We start from the raw sequence: 15,992 nt of genomic DNA on the forward strand, positions 1-15,992 counted from the left end.
TAATAAACGTTAACTGTTTTTTTCTTAGGAAATTGGAATCTCTCAAACGTACTCGATCGAAAAAGTCAAAGATTTTATTTCACATTTTTAATTAACCTACAAAAAGTAGATTTACTTTTGTGACTCATTTAAAGGTTCTTTAAAATTTCATTTTATTTAATCGGAATTGGAAATATTTTATTTAAAAAGAAGCAAAAACAGAAGAATGTTATACAATAGATTTACGCAGTATATATGTTATAATGAGAAAAGTTCAGTCGAGTCTCACGAGTACATTTCATATAACTTTATGCATTAAAATTGAATGACTTTTAGAAATTTATTATATATACAAAAATTAACATGAGTATTCAATTGGATATCATAATGAGGCCAGAAATTCGATTAGATGCAAAATGGCTCAAAACAGATTTGAAACGTTTACTTTATCGAGATGGTTTAGCAGAACTTTGGAACGAAATGGTACGAGACGGTGAAATTGTAGGTTCTTTTAGCGATGGCTTAATTAATGCAGCTGGCATAATAGCTAGGAAAGGTACCGAAAGAATTTTATTAAAACCTTTTCGAATTAAAATCAGTTAGTTGTATTAATTGTTATTTTAATATTTTCAGGTAAAAGTGGCCATTATTATTGCAACATGGGCGTGTTAAAATGTTTTTGTTGTAATGGAATTTGTGGCCCACAACAAGGTTGCAACTGTGGACCATGTCAGAAATTAGACGAAGAAGAAGCAGCAAGAACAAACTCAAATCTAGAGAAAAGTATAATAGCTGAACATATAATGGATTCTTGGCTCTGGGGTTCTCAACCATGTAATAAATTTTATTTTAATGTCAATCTTTTGCGTGAAATATTACATTTAAAGGATATAATATTTTCTTCTCGTAAAACATTTGTAATTTATTTGAAATATTTTTTTTAGCTACTTCTGATTTAACAACATGTATTAATTTGCTAATCAAGGAGCAAAGAAAATTATGCTATGAAGTTGCAAACAGTACTTTGTCTGCTACACGATTGAGACAACGTTTGGTTGTAGCACGACGATATTTTACGGCTCTGTCTCGTCATAGACCACAGGAAATTAAAGATAATTCAACAGCATCGAAACCTACTACTAAGTTACAAAAAATGTACAATAATCAAACTTAAGATTGAAGTAGTAGAACTGTTTAAGCGTCTTGCATACAATATCTCGAATATCACGAATATATTTAGATTATAAAGGTTATATGCGTGTTTACATGCGCGCTTTGATTATTAATTATTGATTATATCACGATTTTTTAAAAATATGTTTAAAATGTACATGCAATACCGATATATTAAAAGTAAATATACTTAACATGAATATAATTTTAGCGTAAGACCGAATGAGAAGCAACATTGGGTTTAGCACGTGTGGGATCTCGTGCAGCATTAAATTTTTCATTTGCATATTTAAGACGGGCGTGGAGATCTGGAGAAGATATAGAATTTTGTAGTGAGCTGTTGTCTGAGTCGCTAGAAGCTTTACAATCGTTGCCCGAAGCTACGCTTTTCAATGAAACTAACGTTTCTCAAGTATGGTTAGAAGTAGTGGAACGATCAGCGAAATTTTTGAGACAAGTTGTTACAGGGTATTTTACAATCTTATTACTTTATTGATTCTAATATTATATTTTGTTATTTACTTATTATTATATTATAATTATACGAAAATTCTTGCTCCGTTTTTAGGGATATAGTTAACGAAAGATCACGGTATCCTATTCCAATAGCTGATCAGCATACAGCTCTTTGTTTGTTACTAGAATTAGTAACACAGAGGGCTACATTGTCAAGTTTATTAGATTCAGTTTGTTTGTTACTTCAGTTGAGTAGTAAACATAAGCATCAAGATAACCGGGTAATGCCACCTGGTAGCACAGCACCGTTGATACCGCTGCTGAGACGGTTAAATATGATACCAGCTTCTAAATCAAGGCGAACCGACATGAACTCTACACCAGGTCCTTGCGAAGTTTTACTGAAATATTTGAGACTTCCCGAAGATGATTCCACATCCGTAGATTTACGAAAAGCTGCGGTTATAATAATGTGCAATTTGAGTAGATTAGCTACTCCTCTTTTACCTCCTATTATTACCGATAGATTTCAGAAAAATCAAAGTCAAACGTTCCAAGAAGTTTTAGCTTGGGGAAGCGTGAAATTTGGCAACGGATCCTCGCCATTTTATTGCGATGCGATTGCAGAGCTTGGCATTAAACAGCTTTGTTGCACAGAGAGGGCTCTGATGATTCTTTCGATAAACGGGAATGTTTATATGATGTATTACGGTTCAGAAACGCAATATCTTCAAAGAGTGTATGGATTTTCAGAGAAGCCGGTTACGATGATCGCTTCCCATGCAGATGGTAGCCACTATTTGGCTTTAACCCAAGATAATTCGGTTTATTCATGGGGGAATGGCGATGACGGACAACTAGGTCATGGAGACAGAGCATGGTATGACGAACCAAAGCTAATCGAGGCATTAGCTGAGGAGAATATTGCATTTATAGCGTGCGGAAGTACATATTCAGCAGCTCTCAGTTCAAACGGTGAATTATACACTTGGGGAAGAGGGAGTTACGGAAGATTGGGTCATGGACATGTAAACAATGTTCCGATTCCCGTATTAGTGACTGCTCTAAATGGACATATGGTTGTATATGTGGCATGTGGAAGCGGAGATTCTCAAACGTTATGCGTTACAGCGTCTGGTATAGTATTCTCCTGGGGTGATGGTAACTATGGTAAGCTTGGCAGAGGAAGTTGTAACGGATCCAAGACCCCAAAGATAGTTGATAAATTGTTGGACATAAACGTGGCAAAAGTATATTGCGGTGAGCAATTTTCTGCAGCTTTGACTGCATATGGCGAAGTTTATACTTGGGGACAGGGGAAAGCTTATCGATTGGGACATGGAAACGAGGAACACATTAGATATCCAAAAGCGATCGAAGCATTGAAAACGAAAAAGGTAAAAGAATTGTGCATAGGAAATTTGTACGTATTGGCGTTGACGGAAGATCAGCTGGTATACGGATGGGGTAGAAACGATTATGGTCAAATTGATCCAGCATTGGGCACCGTTGTGCCCGAACCGATCCTTTGCCCGACCTTGTCGGGGAAGAACGTGATCGGTTTAGCTTGTGGACCAACGCAAAGTTTTGCGTTATGCACATCCGCGTGGTCGATCGCCAATAGGGTAGCTTTTGTCGTAGATATCTGCGAAGAGACCTTTCGATTATTGGATACATTGCTGAATAAGGCATGCGAAGGATTACCAGGCACTCGGCCACCTACCCAGGATCGCGAGTGTTTAGCGGTTGCCACGTTAAATTTGATCCGATTACAACTACATACCATGATAACTCACAATATCGAGGGTAAATCAGTCGGACTGGCCAATACTCCGTTATTAAACTCTTTGAAGCAACGATGCGTTATGCTTGCAAGCAACACCGGTATTCTAGCGACTATCCAAGAAGCAGCCCAAGCCGTTTTACAAACTGGCTGGAGCATTTTATTGCCCACAGCGAACGAACGCGCAAAAACATTATCGAATTTCTTGTCGAAAGCAAATTGTGGTAATTTCGAGCAAATACACGCTAATAACAACGGTCAACAATTTATGGCAGATCTGCTAGTTTCTAGCTTAATGGCAGATGGCGGTCTGGAATTGGCGTTAAAGACTGCGGTGAAAGCGGAAATGAGCGAACTCGCGGATGAGAAGGAATTTCTCGTTAGCAACAATGGGAGTAAGTCGGCTGATGCGAAACAGGCAAAGGAGTTCAATTCGGAGAAGAACAACACGAGTATATCGTTGCTGCAATTGGTGAAACAGTTAATTAAGAACGGCACTTGTATTACGCAATCCAGATTACTGGTCACTCAGCAGTTGCTTCGCAATTACGAGGAGCCGCGAAGAAACGACAATTCTCCGAGTTTGAATCTTCTTTTAAAATTTCAACGACTACTGATTGCTCAAGTATACGAGTGTATCAATGATATCGGAACGAAAAAGTTACGCGACCAGGAAATGCTTGGAGCAGAGTCGCTTCTGAAGAAATATCTCTCTCAGATCTGTGTTCACGTAACCGACATTATGTCATTCGCGGCCGAATTAGCCAATACCAGTATTAAGCAGTTTGCATTCGTTAGCACTGTTCTAAAAAGTGACGTCATTAACGTTTTGTTACCCGAACTGGTCACTTGTCTTATTTTATTGCAACTCGACTATCCGTTATTATTGCTCAATATGAATTGGATGGAGATAATAACACCGATGTTGGATGCGCTGGATCGGTTTAATAAATTGGTACCGACGATCGAGAGAAACGAGACAGACGATCTGTCCTGGCCAGGCATTATAGCTCCGCAGCATAGCAATAAAATGTCAATTTCGGATGAACCTTCGGCTATTCGCTGGGCCGATTTGGAAAATCACAATCGCGATGGTGGCCTTTGGGTGGTAGTGAATAATAACGTGTACGATGTTCAAGATGTTCGACTGGACGGAAGATCGAACTCACTGGAAGCTCCTCAGCGGACTGTTGTCGGTTGGGAAGGATCTGCCGCGGAGACCAACATCTCGCGTGGTCAACTACCGCGAACTATAATGGACTCTTATTTTGTCGGTCACTATTGTCATTCCGAGCCGGAGAACACCGAGATTACGATCGACGTAATGGATGTATGTTCCTGTTTGCTTGACACGGAAAGGGCTTTAGGTTTTCTCTTGGGTTTACACGCTCATAGGATGCGGCAGAGCTTACCGTTACAAACCGCCGAAGAGGAAGCCGGTCGTTGGTTAAATGCGAATTTCTTTAGAGGCGGATTGCAAGTTTTACAACCGCCGAATCCTTACGAAGAAGAGAAAGGAGAAGCTAGAAGTAATACATCGACGGCCGCCAATTCGCCGACTGAACCTCCGCTTCCTATTCGTACGAAGAACGAGTTACAGAAAGAACGACGAGAAGACGACCGAGTTACGGCGTTCATCTATGCCCTGGCTGAGACTCACAGAACAGATGCACAGGTTCATTCTTTTTTAACGATAATCGACAAATATTCAAAAGCGAACAATCTTTTAGCGCATACCGAGTTTTGCGGTGACGATCCCGTTGAAGAAGTTAGTCGACTTTTAATGGCGGTCATTATAAAGCATCTCGCTTTGGGCTATCAGGCAATAAATCTGATAGATCATCAAGAAACGGGAAATGAAAACAGCCCGAAACTCACGAAGCAACTGGCAGAAGTGATTAGAGCGATTCATCAAACTAAATGGAATTTAATTCGAATTAGGCAACAACAGAATAGAAGTTACAAGGAGGTATGCGCACCTGCACAAGAGAAATGTAGATTCCTCTTGCACGAGGTAAGATCCGCGACTAGTTACGAAATCAAAGGATTGCAAGATTTGAAATTGTTGTACAATATGGCAAAGTTTCGGAAAACCGTTAAAATGGTAATCAGAGATATTCGAAGAAATAGGGGTTCACCGAGTAAACCAGAAGATATATTGAACGCATCGATACAGAATGCGAAATTGAAGAATAAACTTGACGAAGAAACGTCGGTAACGCCGATATCATCGATCACGACAACCGCGTCAGCTGCAATAGCAACAACAGTGACGACGATGGCGACAACGAACGCGACATTGTCGGTGATGACGACGCCAACGATCGCAACAACGACAATGTCAATGCCAACGCCGATACCAAAGCAGATGCAGACGCCAACGCTAACACGGACGCCGACACCGATACCGACTCCGGCATCCACGCCGACACCGACACCGACACCGACACCGACACCGACACCGACATCGATACCGACACCGACACCGACACCGACACCGACACCGACACCGACACAGACACAGACACAGACACAGACACAGACACAGACACAGACACCGACACCGACATCGACATCGACATCGTTACCGATACCGACATCGACATCGACATCGACATCGACATCGTTACCGATACCGACACCGACACAGACACAGACACAGACACAGACACAGACACAGACACAGACACAGATATCGACACCGATACTGACAACAACACCAATACCGACACCGGCACCGATATCGATACCAACACCAATTCCGACACCTACATCGGCATCGACATCGGCATCTGCACCGGCATCGGCATCGACATCGACATCGACACCGACACCGACATCGACACTTGCACCGACGCCAATGCCAACGCCAACATTAATACCTATAACGACAACGTTGACGGCCTCGTCGGCAATGATAACGTTAACAGCAACAATGCCGCCAACAACAACGTCAACGACCACGTCGACAATTACGACACAGATGTTAAATACAACCTCGACTACAACAACAGCAATTTCGACACAGAAAGAAGGAAATGTGAAACACTCGTCAAATAGCCCGAGATTGGAGAATTTATCAGGTAGCAAAAAATCATTTGCCAAGATTACAGAGAAGATAAAACACAAAACTTTGAGTATCGATTCGAGCGAACTGATGAGCAATATCATAAATTTTGTGATTACCGAGGATGAAGGAGACGTGGAAACTCTACGTCGAGCAATGTATTGTCAGATGCAGCGTGCAAAGTTGCGCGAACAAGGAATTCTTATGATGCAGCACTTGCTGAAGAAAGATTATTTAATAACATCAGTAAAGTATTCGTTATTAAACGGTTGGCTTGGTTTGTCTCATGAAAATAAATCTTTAGCCGATGGAATAACGCATTGCCTTGAAAATATCGAATCGGTAACTCCGTATCAAAAGTCGAAGATCATTTTGGCTGAATCGGAGATAATTTCTTGGGCGGTACAGGCTTTGCGAACACACGTGATTCAAGCAGAATTACCGAGCAAACCAAAGGTCAACGATAAAAGCAGTTTGAATCAAGGGACGTATACTTGGTTGCGGAAGTTGCCTAGAGCAAGGTTCTTACTGACAATATTGGGTATGTTAACTAATTATCAGCACGCGAATGAGATTGGTTTATTAATCAATTCTGGCTGCGTATCGAGTATTTTAACATTGCTAAGACAAATAGGACCGTCGATAGATACGGATGCTGTTACGGATATGGACGTGGATGCAAAACCAAAGGATGCTCCAGTGATGGTGATATACGAGGACAGTCTAGAGAAAAGTAAACCACAAAGCGTTCAATTAACCGGCGTGGAATTGGCAGGTTTGATGAGAATTGGTACAAGGGTAGTACGCGGTGTTGACTGGAAATGGGGCGATCAAGACGGACCTCCACCGGGAGAAGGTCGAGTGATCGGGGAACTTGGCGAAGATGGATGGATTCGCGTGCAATGGGACAACGGGACTGCGAATTCGTATCGCATGGGCAAGGAAGGAAAGTACGATTTAAAGCTGGCTGAACCGCCGACGCCACCCGAGACCGATAGCGACATCGATTCAGCGCCGCAAGATCTGGCTAAAGTCGACGGGGGAAATAATCTGACGGATGTCCACCCGACTACTTGTCTAAAATCTGCTTCGGTTACCGTGCTCCGCGTTCTCCTGCTTTGTTGCGGCATCGAGGCAGATAGAGTGATCCCATCGGCCATAAAGATACTGGCTTCTGTGTTACGCGGTATCATATCCTCTGCGTACAAGCCCGACTTTAACACAAACTCGCAACTCGCGAAGGAGCATCATAAAACTTGGGCAACACTCGGCTTATTAAGAGCGATTGCCAAGTCTACGGAACTCTGTAAATCTTTGAGCACCAAGCCGTGGATCGATTTTCTCTTGAACATAATAGCCGAGCAAAGAAATCCAGATCTGGAGAAGCAGATCATGGCGGTACGTTTACTGATTGCCGTTCTTCCCTCTTGGTCGGCCGACAGCCCCAGCCAGATACCTCTTCTGGAAAAAATCTTTCGCATATTGGGGCACATTGCGCTTAGCTGCGATTTGGGTATCATCTCTGAACTCTATTCGAATAAATGTCGCGTCTCGTTGACCGCTTCTCACAGTTCCACCGTGGTCGAGGAGCTTGTTTCCTTGATTAGATACCTGCATTCTCTTTCCAAATGGAATGCCTCTTTGAACGTTTTTCTCACCTCGAAATTATCACTTGCCTCCGATTTATTAAGCGACGGCCCGTTATTTCATATACAATTAAACGAGAACGGTGGAGAAAACAGCGTAAACATACAAGATACGGTGATAGCGGCGCTTATCGTCATCGGAGGACTCGACGATAGACCTAGGATCGGTGGTTTGGTCGACGTCGACGGACAGGTCGGTACTGTGTGCAAATTTACCAAACACTCGAAAGTCATCGTACAGATACACGACGATCATAATATTGATACGCGTAAGAAAGTTGCATTTTTCGGGGTGAGACGGCTTTCCGAGAAGTTTCGTTTAGATCGGATGCCGCTGCCCGACTCTTTTATCTCCATTTGGGCTAATTTACTGCTAGGTCATCGAGGAATGGACAAAAGACCGAACGGCATGCCGATAATAGCTGGCTCGGTAAACGCGTCTATTCTGCGGAATCAACAGCAACAGCTGGCTGCATTGAACGCTGGAAAGACTATGTTAGATTATCAAACGAAGTTGCGAAAAATACTGAAATACGTGATTAACAGCGCTACCGGCGGCAACAACAACCACCACCATCACCACCACCACCACCACCACCATCACCACCACAACAACAACAACAACAACAACAACAATCACAATCACAACAACAACAACAACAACCATTATCACAATCACCACCACCACCACCGGCATTATCATCACTATTATCACAACGATGAACATATCGACGAGGAGAATGCCTGCGAGGTTGTCGACGTTGTCCAAAAGTGGAACAAGGAGATAGCGAAGTGCGCCGTTACCGTCGATCGTACCGACGAGGATCACGACGAGAACAATGACAACAACGACGACGACGACGACGACGACGACGACGAGGACGAGGAGAACGACGAAGATGATCGTGATAACGTTAGAGCTAGCCTAGTCGCCAGTGTCAGAAATAACGGTAACAATAGTAGTAACAAGAATAAGAACAACAATAACAACGACAAGTTAGAGAATCGCGGCGGGGCTATTCGAAATCACGAATGCGTGGACGGTAACGTCGTCAACATAGATATCGATAACGAGGATAATTACGAGGACGGTACTAATAGCAACGCCGATGCGAGAGATAGTTGTCGCAGCAGACGAACAACGTTATTTCAGGAGATGCTTATACGAGCTACAAGACCGCAACCATTGAAGCCTATATTCAAACGTAAGGAATTGGAAGAAGCTGCGCTAGCAGTTTCTCAGTATTTAGCCTCTGAACTGAGACATTCCCCGATTCGAGGAACAACAACGACGACGACGACGACGACGATGATGACAGGAATGGCGTCAGTATCGGCTTCCGTGTCTGCGTCAGCATTAGTATCGGCATCTGCATCTGCATCGGCATCGGCATCGGCATCGGCTTCGGCATCGGCATCGGCATCGGCATCGGCCTCGGCCTCGGCATCGGCTTCGGCCTCGGCATCGGCATCGGCATCGGCCTCGGCTTCGGCATCGGCATCGGGATCTGCGTCAGCAGCGGCTGTAGTAACAGCCGTAGGTCCGTTCTCGGAACCCGATTCCCCGGCATCCGACTGTTCTTTGATATCATTGACGTCTAGTCAGAGGAAACACTGTAGAAGCAGCGGGAGGAAAAGTCCTTCGCCGATGAGTCCCCTAGTGGCGCAATTAACGGAAATGGGTTTTCCAAAGAGAAGCGTGGAATTTGCGATGAAAAGCTTAAGCACGGCCGTTGGTTTTATCACGGCGGAAAATGTGGTTGCCTGGCTTCTTGAAAATTCGGATGCTGCATTGAGCGACAGCGAAACTTTGTCGAGCGTTTATGGATTATCGGATGCGGAGGATTCGACGAGCGAAAACATCGACGAATCTCCGTCGACACACGACGCTGTTCCCTCCTCGATGGTACCGCCAAATTACATGAAACGTTCGGACTTTTTGTCGGTTGACGAATACGCGATCTACGTGAGGGACAATCTAATACCGGGTATGCTTGTACGATGTTGCAAAAGTTACGAAGAAGTGGAGTACGGTGACGTTGGCCAGGTGATAAAAATTGACTCGGAAGGTTTATACGATTTGAACGTGCAAGTCGCGTGGCAACGCAAAGGCGGTACGTATTGGGTAAGATTCATTAACATAGAACTTCTGGGGCATCCGCCAACGATACCAGGACCAGCCACGCTGAAAATTGGCGACAAAGTTCGAGTGAAAGCGTCGGTGACCGTACCGAAGTATAAATGGGGTTTGGTAAACCATCAAAGCGTCGGAGTGGTTAAAGCTATAATAAACAACGGGAAAGACGTGTCGGTGGATTTTCCGCAGCAAAGCGGTTGGACTGGCTGTGCGATGGAAATGGAACGAGTCCCTTCCTGTCACCATTCGGTCTCGTGTAATTCTTGTCACCTGTTACCGATATCCGGCCCTCGCTTCAAATGTAAGTATTGCGAGAGTTACAATCTTTGCGAAAATTGCTTTTACACGAAACGGTGTCACCGGCACGGGTTCAATCGAATCGCGGAGCCTGGCTCGGCAGCCGTGTACGCCGGCAAGCCGGGAAGGTATCACAGGCAGGATTATACGGAATCGTCTCTGATCGACGACTGGTCAAAGTGCATACGAACATTGAGCGTTTCTTCGCGGGAGAGATGGGCGACACGGCTGGTGGACGGATCTGGGCTTTATTGGCAAAGTTACGGTTACCAGGGAAAGCACTGGATTCGTCTGGAAATATTGCCGGGCATACTGGTGCATTCTTTGAAGATAATGGTGAATCCGCAAGATAGCAGTTACATGCCATCGTTAATAGCGGTTAACGTCGGCGACTCGTTCAGTAGTTTGGTAGAACTGGCAACGATCAGCGTACGGCACACCGACACGTGTGTTCTCTTACTGCAGGATATGAAGGAATATTACCCGTGTATCGAAATAGCGATAAAGCAATGCCAAAACGGAGGGATAGATTGCAAAATACGCGGGCTGCAGATAATCGGGAAAAGGAAAGTATTCGAGAATCAACTGGCAACATCGATTTCGTTTCTAGCATCGGACTGGGAGATCGTTCAAGAACAAATGAACTCGCAGCGCGGCTCGGAACCGCCGCCGCAGCACTCGGCCGTTTATGTTTGGGGATTGAACGACAAAGATCAACTCGGTGGGCTGAAAGGATCGAAGATCAAGCTACCAGTTTACAGCGAAGTTCTCTCGAAATTGAAGCCCGTTCACATAGCCGGTGGGAGCAAGACTCTATTCGTGGTAAGTCAGGAAGGGAAACTGTACGCCTGTGGAGAAGGGACGAATGGTAGACTCGGACTCGGAGACGATAGCAATGTATGCGAGCCAAAGTCTATCCCGTTCTTAAATCAGTACGTGATCAAAAAAGTGGCCGTACACTCGGGTGGAAAGCACGCGTTGGCTCTGACTCGAGACGGTAAGGTTTTCTCTTGGGGCGAAGGTGAAGACGGTAAGCTGGGTCACGGGAATTCCGTGTCTTTGGACAAACCGAGACTGATCGAGTTATTAAAGTCGAAGAGAGTGCGAGACATAGCATGCGGATCCGGCCACTCGGCTGCGATAACTAGCAGCGGGGAGTTGTACACATGGGGACTCGGGGAGTACGGAAGATTGGGCCACGGCAACACGGCATCGCAATCGAAACCGAAATTGGTGCAATCTCTGGTTGGCCAGCGCGTGATACAGGTGGCATGCGGCAGCAGGGACGCGCAAACAATGGCACTGACCGCTGACGGGTCGGTTTACTCTTGGGGTGACGGAGATTTTGGTAAGCTCGGCCGAGGAGGTAGCGACGGTTGTTATACGCCCCTGCTAGTCGATCGATTGAACGGTTTGGGGGTTGTACAGATCGAATGCGGCGCTCAATTTTCCCTCGCATTAACGAAATACGGTGAAGTATGGACCTGGGGTAAAGGTGATTATTTCCGGCTCGGTCACGGCAACGATCATCACGTTCGAAAGCCAACGCTAGTGGAAGGACTTCGTGGGAAAAAAGTGATACACGTAGCTGTCGGGGCGCTTCACTGTTTGGCGGTAACAGATACCGGGCAGATATACGCATGGGGTGACAATGACCATGGTCAACAGGGAAACGGTACAACGATCGTTAACAAAAAACCATCGTTGGTGCACGAACTGGACGATATGAGAGTAAATCGGGTCTCCTGTGGTTCCAGTCACAGTATCGCTTGGGTCTTGACCGATCAACCGGCAACCAACAATCAAGAACCAGTCACCTTTCCAACCGCCAAAGATCCACTGGGTCAAACCTCGCTGAGATTTCAAAGTAGCAGCACCGTCAGCAGCGCGGAAAAAGATTCTTCCAAGACCTCTGCTACCGTTCTACCCGGGAACAGTAGCGAGACCGTGAGTACCGGTGACACGATTATTACCAGTTCCATTCCTTCCTCTGGCAACCGACCTTCCCTCTCGAGTATTATTCTATCATTGGAATGTAACGTAGCGAAGCAACAAGCGTTGCAGCACGTGATAAATGCCCTGCGTATAATACAAGCTCGAATCATCGTTGTCACGGCATTGCAGAGTCACTCGATGCTAAAAGCGAACAACTCGGTTGGCAACGGTGTCGGGGTCCGCGTTGCTCTCGGTAATCCTAATGGCTATTCGATGAGCGAAACGACAGCGCCGGACGGAACAGTGGCCGGTGGATCGAGTGCCGCCGCAGGAGGGCACGCTCATGTTTATCAGAATGTCGGAGACAGCGCACAGGGCGGCGGGGAAGCACCGGCGAATGCCGCGGAACTGGCCAATCTAGCGAACAACAGCCCACGGACGAGCCCCGAGTCCGAGGATTATCCGTTAACCGCGGTTTTCCCTTCCATGTCCAGTTCAGCCAGCTTGTCCTCGCGCGCCTCCAAGATGTCCAGCAGCGCAATGAGCGTGATCGCGGCCACTCTCACCTCTAACGCGCAAATAGTCGGCGAAGGAATCTCCGCGGATCCTATCTTGGATGATTTCACCTGCACCCTAACCGAGGAAGATGCCAGAATGCTGGTCGACCTGCTGAAATTAGCTGTTGCCAATCGGATATGCAAAGGAGCGAAAGAAACCATATCCTCGATATTGATCGCGTTGGCAAAAATCAATCGTTCGATTCGTAGCATGATATTGGAACTTTGTATCACGGAATTGGAAGACACGGTTGCCAACTCGAGCAACAGGAGCCACGTGCCGCAGCCTGTCGTACAAGAAAGTCCACATCCGTACATCGACGGTACTACGTTGACCGGTAACGTGAAGATACCCGGTGCAGAAGCTCTTAGAGTCGAGTTCGATCGGCGTTGTTCCACCGAGAGGCGCCATGATCCTCTTACCGTTATGGATGCCAATAATCGAGTACTGGCTGTCAAGTCCGGCAGAGACTGGAGCGAATGGGCTGGCGAGATTCGGATTCCGGGCGACGAGCTTAGATGGAGATTTTCTTCCGACGGATCGGTGAACGGTTGGGGATGGCGATTTACCGTCTATCCCGTACTCGCCAGCCTTGCACCACACGAACTGGTCTCGGATAGAGCAGTTCTATCCCAGCCGGCTATTGCGCTCGCCGAGTCTCTTCTGGACAATATTCTGATCACGTTGGACAGAAGCGTCGCGACACGACTAGCCGCCACCTTGGCTCAGTGCAGCCAGCTCAGCGTCTTATCTGCCCAGCAACGAATGTGGGCATTGAAGAAATTGCAAGTCGTTTACACCAGTGGTCCGGGTATACGCCCAGAAGTCGCCCTCTCTTCGCTCCTCGGCTCGTTACCTCAAGCGTTACTCAAACAGTACACTTACGAAGATCCGTTAGTTCGCGGTGGAAAACAATTGATGCACAGCGACTTCTTCAAAGTACTCGTCGCGCTTGCATGCGACCTCGAATTGGATGGTATGCAATGCTGCTCGGAAATTCACAAATGGTCTTGGTTCCGAAGGTACTGCCTTTCCGCTCGGGTCGCCAAGTCTCTGGTTAATCGAACCCAGCTGCCAAAGGCGTTTTGCCTCGAGGTTACTAAGCGGATCAACGAAATGATCACGGACGGAGAGGGAAACACGAAGGATCATGAAAACCACGAGTTATTCAAGCAGGAGCACGACGAGCAATTGTTACAATGGTTGAACCGCAGGCCAGAGGATTGGACGTTATCGTGGGACGGTTCTGGCGCAATTTACGGTTGGGGTCACAATCATCGTGGCCAATTGGGCGGTCTCGAGGGAGCAAAGGTGAAACTACCTGTTCTCTGCGAGAGCTTATCCGCTCTTCGGCCCGTTCAACTTACCGGTGGAGAGCAAACTTTATTCGCGGTCACTGCCGATGGTAAAGTCTACGCAACCGGTAAGCCACCAATCCTTCTCTTTCCTTCGCCTATCCCCCGCCTTTTCTTTCATTCGCGATCATCTTGTTTCTTGTCGCGCGCTTAGGTTACGGTGCCGTTGGCCGTTTAGGAATCGGCGGCACGGACTCCGTTATGGTACCCACTCTATTGGAATCGATCCAGCATGTATTCGTTAAGAAGGTAGCCGTTAATTCAGGAGGTAAACATTGCCTTGCTCTAAGCTCCGAAGGACATGTCTACTCTTGGGGAGAAGGCGACGACGGGAAATTAGGACACGGCAATAGGTTGTCCTACGATCGACCGAAATTGATCGAAGAGTTGTTGGGTACAGAGATTGCCGACATTGCTTGCGGGGGTCATCATAGCGCAGCGATCACAAGTGCCGGTTGGCTTTATACCTGGGGAAAAGGTAAACAAAGTTGAAAGCGATACTAAAACGATAGAAGGAGAAAGAAGAAGAAAAAAACAAAAATCGGCTAAAAACTGAAACGCGTTCTCTATCGGTCGATTTCAGGTCGATATGGAAGACTAGGTCACGGCGATAGCGAAGATCAGTTGATGCCGAAATTAGTCGAAGCCTTGCAAGATTACAAGGTCATTGACGTAGCGTGTGGAAGCGGTGACGCGCAAACCCTTTGCGTTACCGACGATGATAACGTTTGGAGTTGGGGTGACGGAGATTACGGAAAATTAGGCAGGGGAGGTAGCGACGGCTGTAAAATTCCGATGAAGATCGAATCTCTAGCAGGCCTTGGGGTCATTAAAGTCGAATGTGGCAGTCAATTTTCGGTAGCCTTGACAAGATCAGGAGCGATATACACGTGGTGAGAATTCCAATGATCTCTGACCGTTCGATAATGTCAATTATCAACGCGTTAAATATTTCTTCTATCATCTTTGCACGATTACAACAGCTTAAAGTTATATTTTACGCACAAACAGGGGTAAAGGAGATTACCATCGTCTCGGTCATGGTACAGATGATCATGTGCGAAGACCGCGTAAGGTAGCAGCTCTTCAGGGAAAGAAAATCATTTCTATAGCGACAGGTTCCTTGCATTGCGTAGCTTGCACCGATAAAGGAGAAGTTTTTACTTGGGGAGACAATGACGAAGGTCAGTTGGGCGATGGAACGACGAGCGCGCTTCAAAGACCGAGATTGGTTCAGGCGTTGCAGGGTAAAAAAATAACTCGCGTTGCTTGTGGCAGCGCTCACACTTTAGCATGGAGTACCATGAAAGCTACTCAGAGTAGAATGCCTGCTACTACGCCAATGGAGTACGATTTGGTAAAGGATCTCCCCTTTCCGGTCTTACATAACCGGCTTGTACTTCTTCATCATTTCGCCGAATTACTTTGCCCGTGTTTGCCAATGTTTCCAATCAGCGGTTCCGTCAGCTTAAGCAAATTGGCACCTATGCTAGTATACAGCATCAAAGAAGCAACGTTTCGTAAAGTAGTTCAAGCAACGATGGTCAGAGATCGGCAACACGGTCCAGTAATAGAGTTGAATCGAATACAAGTAAAACGAGCCAGA

General features: G+C 46.0%; 1 protein-coding gene across 1 annotated transcript; it reads left to right on the forward strand.

Moving 5' to 3' along the window:
* Positions 1-342: 342 nt before the first annotated feature.
* LOC143221081 (E3 ubiquitin-protein ligase HERC2-like) lies at positions 343-15,986 on the forward strand (the record flags this gene model as incomplete). The annotated part of the gene is given in 11 exon segments (XM_076446610.1): positions 343-535; positions 613-813; positions 924-1,134; positions 1,364-1,380; positions 1,383-1,620; positions 1,721-5,995; positions 6,416-9,408; positions 9,541-14,454; positions 14,541-14,864; positions 14,970-15,279; positions 15,398-15,986. Coding segments are annotated over 11 exon segments (14,265 nt in total), but the record flags the coding sequence as incomplete, so codon positions are not given.
* Between the last annotated feature and the right edge of the window lie 6 nt (positions 15,987-15,992).

The sequence above is a fragment of the Lasioglossum baleicum genome, unplaced genomic scaffold (genome assembly GCF_051020765.1).
Source record: "Lasioglossum baleicum unplaced genomic scaffold, iyLasBale1 scaffold1889, whole genome shotgun sequence".
Classification (NCBI taxonomy): domain Eukaryota; kingdom Metazoa; phylum Arthropoda; class Insecta; order Hymenoptera; family Halictidae; genus Lasioglossum; species Lasioglossum baleicum.